This window comes from Ranitomeya variabilis, chromosome 2 (genome assembly GCF_051348905.1).
Source record: "Ranitomeya variabilis isolate aRanVar5 chromosome 2, aRanVar5.hap1, whole genome shotgun sequence".
Lineage (NCBI taxonomy): Eukaryota > Metazoa > Chordata > Amphibia > Anura > Dendrobatidae > Ranitomeya > Ranitomeya variabilis.
Window position 1 is genome coordinate 469,232,254 of NC_135233.1, and position 12,795 is coordinate 469,245,048.

The 12,795-nt window shown below is 48.7% G+C and overlaps 1 protein-coding gene across 4 annotated transcripts in view; it reads left to right on the top strand.

Annotated features, from left to right (window-relative positions):
- Window positions 1-12,743, top strand: part of POLA2 (DNA polymerase alpha 2, accessory subunit) — a 60,336-nt gene extending 47,593 nt beyond the window's left edge. For 2 of the 4 annotated variants that reach the window (XM_077287696.1, XM_077287695.1), the window contains exons 16-19: window positions 244-350; window positions 8,250-8,309; window positions 8,560-8,686; window positions 12,241-12,743. In XM_077287696.1, the coding sequence (XP_077143811.1) occupies window positions 244-350; window positions 8,250-8,309; window positions 8,560-8,686; window positions 12,241-12,390 (444 nt within the window). In that variant the 3' untranslated portion in view covers window positions 12,391-12,743. The remainder of the gene's footprint in view (window positions 1-243; window positions 351-8,249; window positions 8,310-8,559; window positions 8,687-12,240) is intronic. The other 2 variants (XM_077287698.1, XM_077287697.1) reach the window with 1 other exon arrangement.
- The last annotated feature ends 52 nt before the right edge of the window (window positions 12,744-12,795 follow it).

A 12,795-nucleotide genomic window follows, 5' to 3' on the forward strand; every position in this document is an offset into this window, starting at 1 on the left:
ATGTGTGATTTTGAGATGAGAATAGAGAAACCACGAAGCGAGAAGCACAAGTCATGTCGTCTGAAAAGGATGTTGTATCTGTGTCATATCTCCTGTATAATACTAACCTCAGGCGGCCAGGAGCGATGCAGCGGGGTTTCCTCTGGTTACACTTGTGTTCATCTTTAGATTTTACACTAATTGCAAACAAGTTTTTTTTTTTTTCTTTTATTAATCCGGTTTCTTTTTTTTTTTTTTTCCCAGAGAGTGCATTTTGTGGCAGACCCTTGTACCTTATCTGTCAATGGTGTAGCCTTGGGATTTACATCCACAGACTTACTGTTTCACATGGGTGCGGAGGAGATCAGCAGGTACTAGCTCAGCAGATCATTTCACCCGACTATCTCCCCAGATTTGAAATACTTGTTGTCTACAGAAGTACATGCAGGATAGTAGAAAGACGGACACCTTGGCACTGTTTATTTCTGGTAAATTATGGTTCTACATGGGTGTCTGGTCGAAAAAGTTTTTGGGATGGAATTCTAATTCATCAAAGGCTTTAGACTTTAATAGGCTTTGCACATTTTGCTGAAAAACTTTACGACATTTTTGTATTTTCCTTTGACGTTGACCCTTTTTTTTGGGAGGGGGGGTGCAGCTTGGAAGGGTTGTGGTTGATCACAGCAGACAGATGTAATATATTTACACCATGAATTATAGTTGAATTATCCGACAGCCTTAATGAAAGGCACCTGTGTACTTCAGCCAGGCTCGTGATCAAGCGTGGCGCATAAAATGCTTTAGCGTGCATGTTCATCTACAGATGGTGACGTGATATGTATTTATGACATGATCTAAAAGATGACATTCATTAATGGGTAAACTAAAAAATAGAGAAGGCCATATAGTTCAAATTGTCCTATAGAGGTGTCAATGGTGGAGGCCACACCCATGAGTCAGGGGGCCCGGTACCAGCCCTGGACTCCCCGCTTGTCATTGCACGTTCAACTGTATCGGCAGTCGAAAGCAATGGTGAAAGAGGGAGCATCAGCTCACGCTCCCTCTCCTATCATTCCTTCTCGGCGTCTTGACGTCTCGGCACGGTGGGTGCGATTATGTCAGTATGACTGGAAGACTATGGTGAGTGCATAATACTATATGGAGGGCTATGGGGTGCTTGATACTATATGGAGGCCTATGGGAAGTGCATAATACTATATGGAAGCCTATGGGGAGTGAATCATACTATATGGAGGCCTATGGGGAGTGCATGATACTGTACGTGCATTATACTATGTGGAGGGATAGGGGGAGTGCAAAAAAAAAAATGTTCGAGCTTCTGGTAAAATTTCCAGAGTAATCTTTATTCCATCAAAAAAAATGAAAAAAAAATATGGTGAACAGGAGCAAGCGATGCGTTTTGAACACGGTGGTTGTTTATCAAGCTTGATAAAGAGCAGTGTTTAAAACGCGTTGCTTGTTCCTGTTCCTGTCCACCATATTTTTTTAATTGTTTTTTTGATGGAATAAAGATCATTCTGAAAATGTTACCAGAAGCTGGAACATTTTTTTCTTTTTATCTTCTTTTGCAATTGCTGCACATGAGTGGTCGGCTCATGGTTCCTTGCATGCTGGACTTCTATAAACTTTAACGGTGAGCTGGCATTATCCTTTTCTGTTTTTGGCTATGGGGAGTGTATTATATTATGTGGAGGACTATGGGGGGTGCATTATACAGTATGGAGGATTATGGGGTGCAGTATACTATTTCTCCATCGCCACATTGGGGGACACAGGACCATGGGTGTAATGCTGCTGTCACTAGGAGGCTGACACTAAGCTGAGACAAAAAAAGTTAGCTCCTCCCCTGCAGTATACACCCTCATGCTGGCTTCCAGAGACCCAGTTCAAGCTTAGTGTCCGTAGGAGGCACACTGGAATTTTTTTCTTTAAATCCTTTCTATTTCCGGACGAAGGGGGCGACGGATTCTTTCATGTTCCGTTCTCCCCCGAACCAACAACAGGCGAGCACGGGAGTTTCACCTCTCCGTACCCTCTCCTGTGACGCGGGATGCCACTGCCTGAGCTGATTCTAGGGGCGACGGGCCCCTTCAAGGGTCCGATCTCCCCCCCCCCCCCCCCCCACTTTACAGACGAGCACTGAAGTATCACCTCCAGTACCCTCTTCTGCAGCCAGGCTCTATTGCCGGACATATGCCCTGCCCACCACTGGTTATGCGGCTGATGGATGGTGGCGGACGGTTCCCTCTCCACCCCCCTTTTCAGGGGATAGTGGCTAGAGGCTCCCCAATCCCTGCACCGTCCTTATAACCCCGGGCACTGCTCACCTGGATCTGTGGGCAGCACTCCCTGGAATCGAATCTTTATTGGGGTAAGTGCCTCGGGGGGGGGGGGGGGGAGGGGGGTCACCCACGGCGGTCGGAGGGCTCCCTTTTAGCAGTGGTACGGGTCCCATAGCCTCCGGCGCGCAGCGGCGGCGCGCCGGGCCGAAGCCGCAAATTTAGTCCCCGGCTTCGGCCTGGCTCGGTTCTTCCGATAGGCTCCACCCCTTTTTTTGCATCATCGGCGGCGCCGCCCCCCGGTCCTGGCGCTTCTCGCTGTCTGCGAGACTTCCTACTTTACTCTCGGTGGCCATCTTGGATCTTCTCCTGCACGCTGCAGCTTCAGATCTTCCTGCCGCAGCTTCTCCACGTGCAGCGCTGCGAACTCCGACCTTCTCCAACTCCACCACTCTTCCTCTCTTCTTGGTGGGACACAGGACCTCGGGTAAGGAGACCACGTCAGGTCCTCCCCAGCAGCGCCGCCCTCACTTTATCTTAGACCCTGCAATCTGTTACACTAGGGTACACCATGTCACAGACAAGGTCTAAAACCTCTAAATTGCATACTACCTTTTTTTCTGCATGTACCACCTGCCAGGCTCCACTTCCTCGGCCTCAGATTTCCCCCCTCTGCTCAACCTGCGATGCCCCAAGTGCCCAGGAGCCCTCCACCGCCACCGACTCTGGTGTATCTAGTCCCCCCGCGTGGGTCGCCTCTGTCTCAGTCTGTGGATTTTTTAGCCAATGCTATCAAATCCATTCAGCACCCTCCTGGGGAGCGGGGCAATCCTTTTCTCGGATTAAGAGATCCCTCCGTAGCAGGGGAATCGTCGGCCAGCAGGGGCCGCTCTCTCCACAAAGAGGCACGGGCATCCAGAAAACGGATCCGTTCTACCTCTCCTGAACACTCCCCACGCCACTCAGCTTCTGGCGGCTCCGCCTCTCGCTCACCCTCGTTAGGGGGTCGTAGCGTTCACGACTCTGAATGAGTCTGACGTATCCTTAGACCCGGATGCTCCTGAGTTTAGATCTACAGTTGACTCCCTCATTGAGGCTGTCAATCACGCCCTTAAAGTGGACGATAACCCTAATCCTGCTCCGGAACATTCAGTTTCCTTTACTAGAAACAAGCGTTCCCATAAAACGTTCGCCTCTCACCCAGATTTTCTGGATATTGTCAAGCGACACAGGGAGCGCCCGGATAAGCGTTTCACAGGCAAAAAGACCCTGGAATCGAAATATCCTTTTCCCGCAGATCTGGTTAAAGACTGGACGGAATCCCCTTTGGTAGATCCTCCGGTTTCGCGCCTAGCGTCCAAAACTCTTTTGTCCGTTCCTAATGGCGCCTCAATTAAAAATCCCACAGAGCGCCAGCTAGATTCCCTAGCTCGCTCAGTGTACGAAGCCTCAGGATCTTCCTTTTCTCCTTCCTTTGCCGCGGCTTGGGTGGCCAAGGCAATGGTTTCCTGGGCAGATGCCCTAGCAAAATCTGTTCACGATCAGGATCTTCCCTCTGAGATGGCGGACCTCGCCAGACAAATTGCCATGGCCGGTGATTACGTAATGTACGCTTCTCTCGATGCAGCAAACTGTGCAGCATCGGCAGCTTCTAATGCCATCACCATCAGAAGGGCTATTTGGCTCAGAGAGTGGCGCGCAGATTCCTCCTCAAAAAAGTCGCTCATTTCTCTCCCTTTTCAGAGTGGGCGTCTTTTTGGAGAAAAACTAGACCAGCTTATCTCCGACACTACAGGGGGAAAGAGCAAGTTCCTTCCCCAACAGAGGCCCAAGACTGCTTTCCAGCGTCAACCATATTTTCGCTTTCGGCCCTTTCGTAGCAGTCCAGCCTGGTCCAATCCTGCCGCCCCTTCCAGATTGGACCGATCTACTCGCTCAGACAGAGACGTTCGTCCCTCTTTTAGGCCAAACCCGTCCTGGCGAGGAAAGCCTAGGCAGCCCAGAACCAGAGGGTCCAGGCCTGCCAGATTCCCTTCGCAATGACTCGCGAACTTGTCCAGGCGACACCTCCAAGGTAGGCGGACGCCTACTTCTTTTTCAGCAAGTCTGGCTCTCCGTCATACACGACGAATGGGTCAGGGATCTGGTGTCGTCTGGCTACAAAATAGAGTTCTCCGCCTCCCCCCCAGCTCGGTTTTTTCCCTCTCGCCTCCCCAGTTCGGGCGCCCAGTCTCGCGCACTTCTTTGCGCCATTCATTCCCTCCGCCAGTGCGGGGTCATTGTTCCGGTTCCGGAACACGACCGGTTCAGAGGTTTTTACTCAAATCTCTTCGTCGTGCCAAAAAAGGACTGGACAGTGCGTCCCATTTTAGACCTGAAGCTCCTGAACAAGTGCGTAAAGGTACGGCACTTAAGGATGGAATCTCTCCGGTCGGTCATCGCCTCAATGGAGAGGGGGGAATTCCTGGCATCATTAGATATCAAGGATGCCTATCTCCATATTCCAATATTCCCGCCTCATCAAAGGTTCCTCCGTTTTGCCATCCTGGACGACCATTTCCAATTCACAGCTTTACCCTTCGGTCTTGCCACGGCGCCCAGGGTTTTCACGAAGGTGATGGCGGCCGTCATGGCAATTCTTCACTCTCGTGGAGTGGTCGTGTTGCCTTACTTAGACGACCTCCTTATAAAGGGTCCGTCTTTTCAGGCCTGCGAGGCAAGCGTCCAGATTACCTTGGATTCGCTTTCGCGCCTGGGTTGGTTGATCAACTGGGAGAAGTCCTCCCCCGTTCCTGCCCGTCGGATCTCCTTTTTGGGAATGATCCTGGACACCTCAAGGGGTCTGGTCTTACTCCCTCGGTCCAAGGCCCGAGAGCTTCAACTTGGAGTTCGGACGCTCTGCCATCCTCATCCCTGTACCATTCGCTTCGCCATGAGGATCCTGGGCAAAATGGTAGCCGTGATGGAAGCGGTCCCTTTCGCCCAACTCCATCTTCGCCCCTTGCAACGGGCTCTATTGGACAACTGGGACAGGAGTCCCTTATCACTCGACCGTCCATGTCCTTTATCTCTGCGGACCAGACAAGCCCTGTTATGGTGGACCCTGGGTCCCTCTCTCCTCCAGGGGAAATCCTTTCTCCCGATCCGATGGTTTGTGGTAACCACCGATGCCAGTCTTCTCGGCTGGGGTGCGGTGTTTCTTCACCACTCTGCCCAGGGTCGCTGGACTCTTCGGGAGTCGAGGCTCCCTATAAACATTCTGGAGAGTCGGGCAATCAGGCTCGCCCTGATTCGTTTTCACCCCCTGCTCGCGGGTCACCCGATCCGAATCCAATCGGACAATGTCACAGCGGTGGCTTACATAAACCACCAGGGGGGTACCCGCAGCAGGGCGGCGATGCAGGAAGTCTCGCACATCCTTCGTTGGGCCGAAGCCAACCATTCCACCATTTCCGCGGTGCACATTCCAGGCGTCGAAAACTGGGCCGCGGACTTTCTAAGCCGTCAGGGCCTTGCCTCGGGGGAGTGGGAACTTCATCCGGAGGTGTTTCGGCAGATCTGCCTTCGCTGGGGGACCCCGGATGTGGATCTGATGGCGTCCAGGTTGAACGCCAAGGTTCTCAATTTCATTGCACGTTCCCGGGACCCCCTTGCCATCGGAGTGGACGCGCTGATATCCCCGTGGCATCAGTTCCGACTACCTTATGTGTTTCCTCCTCTTCCCTTACTGCCGAAGGTAATCCGGAAGATCAAGACGGAGGGGGTTCCGGTCATCCTGGTCGCGCCGGATTGGCCTCGTCGCGCTTGGTACGCGGAGCTCGTTCAGCTCGTAGCCGACGTTCCCTGGCGCTTACCAGACCGCCCAGATCTTCTTCTTCAGGGGCCGATCTGCCACCAGAACTCAGGGGCCCTACGTTTAACGGCGTGGCTGTTGAAACCTGGATTCTAACTCGAGCCGGTTTCTCTCAGCAGGTCATTCCCACCTTGTTAAGCGCTCGCAAGTCGTCTTCTGCTGCTATCTATCATCGCACCTGGAAAACTTTCTTCTCGTGGTGCAGGCTCCGAGGTCGCCCTCCGCTCGTATTCTCTATTCCTGGCATTTTGGATTTTCTTCAGTCCGGTTTGGACTCCGGCTTGGCTCTGAGTTCCCTCAAAGGTCAGATTTCAGCGTTATCTGTGTTATTCCAACGTAGGATCGCTGCCAACCTTCAAGTTAAAACTTTCATTCAGGGGGTCTCACATGTCGTACCCCCCTACAGAATGCCGTTGGAGACCTGGGATCTCAACTTGGTTCTGGGGGTTCTTCAGGAACCTCCTTTTGAGCCTCTTCAGGACATCCCGCTTACAGTCCTATCCTGGAAGGTTGCCTTCCTTGTGGCCGTAACGTCTATCAGACGGGTCTCAGAATTGGCCGCTTTATCCTGCCGAGCTCCTTTTCTTGCTTTCCACCAGGACAAGGTAGTCCTTCGCCCATCTCCGGATTTTCTCCCTAAGGTGGTGTCCTCTTTTCACCTTAACGAGGACATCATTCTTCCCTCTTTTTGTCCGCAGCCAAAACACAGGGTTGAAAAAGCCCTTCATACTCTGGACATCGTACGGGCCCTTCGGAGGTACATTTCCAGAACGGCTCCTTTCAGAAAATCAGACTCCCTTTTCGTTCTCCCGGAGGGTCACAGAAAGGGTTTGGCTGCGTCTAAAGCCACGATAGCCAGATGGATTCGTTCGGCTATCCAAGAATCCTATCGAGTCAGGGGCAGACCTATCCCGGCGGGGATTAGAGCCCACTCCACTCGGTCGATGGGTGCTTCCTGGGCCATTCGGCACCAGGCTACGGCGAAGCAGGTTTGCAAGGCCGCAACGTGGTCCAGCCTGCATACCTTCACAAGGCACTACAATGTCCACATCCATTCTTCTGCGGACGCGGCTTTTGGCAGACGTGTTCTACAAGCAGCCGTCGCGCATTTGTAAGTCAGATGGTACACAGAGTTGTTGGGTTGTATTGTTTCCCACCCAGGGACTGCTTTTGGACGTCCCATGGTCCTGTGTCCCCCAATGTGGCGATGGAGAAATAGGGATTTTTGTGTGTACTCACCGTAAAATCCTTTTCTCCGAGCCACTCATTGGGGGACACAGCACCCACCCTGTTAGCCTGTTCGGCTCTTTACCGTTTTTCAGTTTTATGACTTTCTTTGACATGTTGTACTCTACTGTTTCTTGGTACTTTGTTGTTATTCTCCTACTGCTTTTGCACTGAACTGGGTCTCTGGAAGCCAGCATGAGGGTGTATACTGCAGGGGAGGAGCTAACCTTTTTTTTGTCTCAGCTTAGTGTCAGCCTCCTAGTGACAGCAGCATTACACCCATGGTCCTGTGTACCCCAATGAGTGGCTCGGAGAAAAGGATTTTACGGTGAGTACACACAAAAATCCCTATTTTGAGGACTGTGGGGTACATTATACTGTATCCAAGCAATTATACAGTGTGAACGTTTGTCGGGGGCCATTATACAGTGTAGTGAGGAGGGCTGCGTGAGGGTCACAGTTTGGGGATCATTGTGTGTTGGGGTCACCATACTTTTCCAGGGAGTACAGTAGGGCCATCATACTGTGCATGTAGAGTACTGTGGTGAATTCACTGTGGGGGTATCATAGTCTGTAGGTCACTTTTCTTGGCATTATACTTTATTGGTTCAATGAAAGGGGAATCTCAATCTAGGGCTTTAGTGGGAGGAAAATTACTTTGTAAGGACTGCAAAGTTGTGAGAAATACTAATTACGGTAATTGGTTTTTTTTTTTTTGGGGGGGGGGGGGGGGGCACATGATTTCTATGTACGCCCCTGGCTAGAGGTGCCTTTTATCCCACTGTATGGAGATGGTGTCTCTGTATGTAGGTTTATGATTTCTAAAAACCAAAGAACATGTGTAGTATTTATTTTATAAGTCGAATATTTTAATTTTTCTCTTATTGCAGTGGTACTGGAGCACCAGACAGATTTAGCCGAATTCTCAAGCATATCCTGACACAGCGGAGGTGAGTGGATAGCTGGAAAAGCAATTTGACCAGATCTAGTAGACTGAATAGCTAGATGTGAACCTTTGGGGCGCTCCGCCATATCCGCTGCCCGTTTTTTTTTTTTTTTCCTTTTTTTTTTTTTTTTTTTTTTTAGAAATTTGCATTTAATAAGTAATCAAAGAGCCACCATGCAGCTAGCGAAGCGGATACAGTCTGGCTGCAGTGTGGATCGCAGGCTCCCTTATTATTGCCAGTGTTTGTTTTTCAGCTACTATCCTTTGTACCCACCACATGAGGAGATCAATATCGACTATGAAGCGCACTATAACTATGGCATAATGCCCGTCACTCCGGACGTCTTCATTTTACCGTCAGAACTCCGCTTTTTCATCAAGGTTAGTTGTTGCGCATAAGGTTTACATTCTTATATGTTTTTTTTTTTGGTTAAATATATTTTTATTAAAGAGAAGAGAATTTTACAAGAAAAACAGTAGTTGAAAACTACGTCAATGATCAAAGTACTTTTTCTTATAATATACAATTCGAGAAGAGTAACACAAAAAAACACTCATTCACAAACCTTGCATAAATCTTACAAAAAAGAGAGAAAAAAAAAAAAAAATTAGAGGGAGTAAACCCTCAAGAAACATTCTTATATGTTAAGCTGAATCTCCACTGCATTTGTGCACTCGGAGCCAGACTGCGTCCATCTGTAAAAAGGAAAGGTGCCGGAGCCGCCTGCTATTCCCAGGCACGCGTCTGACTCCTAAAGTGGTCCAAACAAGTGCAAATTTATTTATGTTCCACGTGTACCTGAGGTCTGAAAGGAAAATGGCCCATGGGCTAGTATTGGTCCATGTCTGAAAAGCCTCTCCTAAAGGTACCTTCACACGAAACGACATTATAACGATATCGCTAGCAATCCGTGACGTTGCAGCGTCCTCGCTAGCGATATCGTTTCGTTTGACACGCAGCAGCGATCAGGATCCTGCTGTGATGTCGCTGGTCGCTGAATAAAGTCCAGAACTTTATTTGGTCGTCCGATCGCTGTGTATCGTTGTGTTTGAAAGCAAAAGCAACGATACCAGCGATATTTTACACTGGTAACCAGGGTAAACATCGGGTTACTAAGCGCAGGGCCGCGCTTAGTTACCCGATGTTTACCCTGGTTACTAGCGTAAAATGTAAAAAAAACAAACAGCACATACTCACATTGCGTCCCCTGCAGTCTGCTTCCTCCTCTGACTCAGCGCCGCAAAGTGAAAGTGAAAGCAGCACAGCGGTGACGTCACCGCTCTGCTCTCACTGTACGGCGCTCAGTCAGTCAGGAAGTGGACGCAGGGGGACGTGAATGTAAGTATGTGCTGTTTGTTTTTTTTAGATTTTACGCTGGTAACCAGGGTAAACATCGGGTTACTAAGCGCGGCCCTGCGCTTAGTTACCCGATGTTTACCCTGGTTACCAGGGGACCTCGGCATAGTTGATCGCTGGAGAGCGGTCTGTGTGACAGCTCTCCAGCGACCAAACAGCGACGCTGCAGCGATCGACATCGTTGTCGCTATCGCTGCAGCGTCGCTTCGTGTGAAGGTACCTTAAGGCCAGATCTGCATGTTTTGGTTTTTTTTGTATGAAAAGACTAACTCTTTCCATCAATATGCTGGACTCCATTTTTGGCTCTCTTTGGTTCTGATGCATTCTTGTAATCATTGAAATTAGACGGCACATGGACGGTATCTGTTGCTTTCCTTTATGTGGACCCATTTACTCGATTTATGGGGGTTTGATACGCACATCAGACATGAAAATGCTCCTGCACCAAAATGGGTGCATGTTCCATCCGTGCAAAGAAAAAAAATATGATGACACATTAACGTGTTTGATTTTTGCCTATCTATTCTGACTCCCATTTAGAGGGTTAATCCAGGTTGGAAACCCCCTTTCATCTACCTAATTAGTGTAATGAAGTTCAGACCCCTGCTGTGTATTTCAGCCCTGACTGTGGAGGACCCCTCCTGGCCTGCATTACACAGACAGTCCATTGTTTGGAATGGAGGCTGTGAAATGCTGATCAGCGGGGGTCCGGGCAGTGAGACACTGTGTTATAAACATGGCAGACAGGTCTTCTGTTGTTAGGGATTATCCAAAGCAAGGAACCACTTTGGGTATAATGGGTGGTCACACTTCTCCATTTTTGTACATACATTTAGATCTGTAATCTTATTTCTGAAGGTCACAGAATATAATTTGAAGACAATTGTTTCAGACCCTTAGAAAGGCCCCAATACATTTAGATGGCTATCAGAGGAACCATGGTTCAGCCAAACATTCAGCCGGCAACGATCTTTCTCATTCATAGAGGCGCTCTTGTGTTATTTATGAGAAAGTCGCTCCAAGACATGACTAGCGGAGGCGACTTGCCTCATAAAGGGTCGGCGGTCCGAAATCAGACATGCAGGCGTCTTCACTGCGCCCACCAATCCATTGTCCGTGGCTCCCATATTTATTAGACTATCTGCTGAACTAGTTGTTATTAGTGGACATGGCCAACATTAGTCTGTGTATGGGGGGCTTAAGCTCCATTCACACACATCTGTTCCACAGGACTGGCGCATAGCAAGTGTGGTCAATACGGGCTCTAAAAGTGAACCTGGAACTTATAGGCCAGAAAGTCTAACCTCTATTGTTGGTAAAATGTCAAGGGTTTTTCAGGGATGTTATTCTGGATTATCTCAGTGAGAATAACTGTGTAACTCCATATCAGCATGGGTTTATGAGGAATCGCTCCTGTCAAACCAATCTAGTCAGTTTTTTATAAAGAGGTAAGCTATAGACTTGGGCCGAGAGGTGGCAGATGTGGTTTAACAATGATAAATGTAAGGTTATACGCATGGGAAGAAGGAATCAATATCACCATTACACACTGAACGGGAAACCACTGAGTAAATCTGATATGGAGAAGGACTTGGGGATCCTAGTTATTGATTAACTTCCCTGGAGCAGCCAGTGCCCGGCAGCGGCTGCCATGGCAAACAGGATCATGAGGTGCATTAAAAGAGGTCTGGATACACATGATGAGAACATTATACTGCCTCTGTACAAATCCCTGGTTAGACAGTACATTGAGTCCTGTGTACAGTTTTGAGCACCGGTGCTCAGGAAGGATATAATGAAACTAGAGCGAGTACAGAGGAGGGCAACAAAATTAATAAAGGGGATGGGGGAACTACAATACCCAGAGAGATTAGGAAAATTAGCATTATTTAGTCTAGAAAAAAGACGACTGAGGGGCGATCTAATAACCACGTATCAGTATATAAGGGGATTCTTTACTGTTAGGGCTGTGATAATCTGGAATTCCGTGCCTGAGGAGGTGGTGATGGCGAACTCAGTCGAGGGGTTCAAGAGAGGCCTGGATGTCTTCCTGTTGGAGCGTAACAATACTGTATCTTACAGGTATTGGGTTCTTTAGAAGGATGTAGATCTGGGGATTTATTCTGACGGAATATAGGCTGAACTGGATGGACAAATGTCTTTTTTTCGGCCTTGCTATCTGTTACTATGTCACATATAGTGTTGAACGCTACTTTGGGGTTTCTGTCAGAATTCTCTGATGCGAACCCCGAAGGCGCCATCCATTGAATGCAGCTGACAGTCACTGTGTGCACAGTATGGTCTTCGTCCTGGCAGTTGTACGGTTGAGGGTGCTATCACTTTCTATGGGTGTAAAAATCCTCAGGACAGGTAATGTCTGATTGCTGGGGGTCCCACTAATCACTTTTTGAGGACTTTTCAAGGTCCTACTTCAGTCTTTAAAAGAAAAACATTAGAAAAATAATTCCGTACATAGAACGTTCTGTGTTTTTAGATAAAGCCCAATCGCTGCTGCCTGTAGAATTTCTTATATTTTACTAATTAATTTTCTTTTAATATTTTTCTGAATCCACCATAGGATATCTCCGGCTGCATCTGCATAAATCCAGGCCGTCTAACAAAAGGAATGGTAGGAGGAACCTACGCCCGCTTTTTGGTCAAGAGGGAGACTGCTGCCACAGAGGAACGGAAATCGCCTTGCATATCCGCTCAAGTTGTTAAAATTTAACGTCAGATACTTTTACAATACTTGATTACACTGGACGGAGCTGGATGAATAATACCAGGAATAAAACGTGCGCCACCAAAAGAGAAGCATCGGAGTGTGTGAGGCTGTGTCTGGTGACTGTGTCTTCATAGGTCCTGGTAAGACACGGGACAACCTGAATGCCATCTTCTTGTGCTGGATGGCACGGACAGGAGCGGGCCACGATGACTGGCGCAAGGGAAAAGAAGAGCAACTAGGAAAATGGCGGCTGCAATCTGATCGTTGCTTTGGCCTCCCTTTTTGCATTAGTTTTGATAAATCTCCTGTTTTGTCGGGGTGTCTTATATTAAAACGTCTTGAAGAAAAGTGGTCACAGCGCCGACCAGTGTCTTTTGTTTTCTATAGGGCATTAAGCCAGCTTGGACG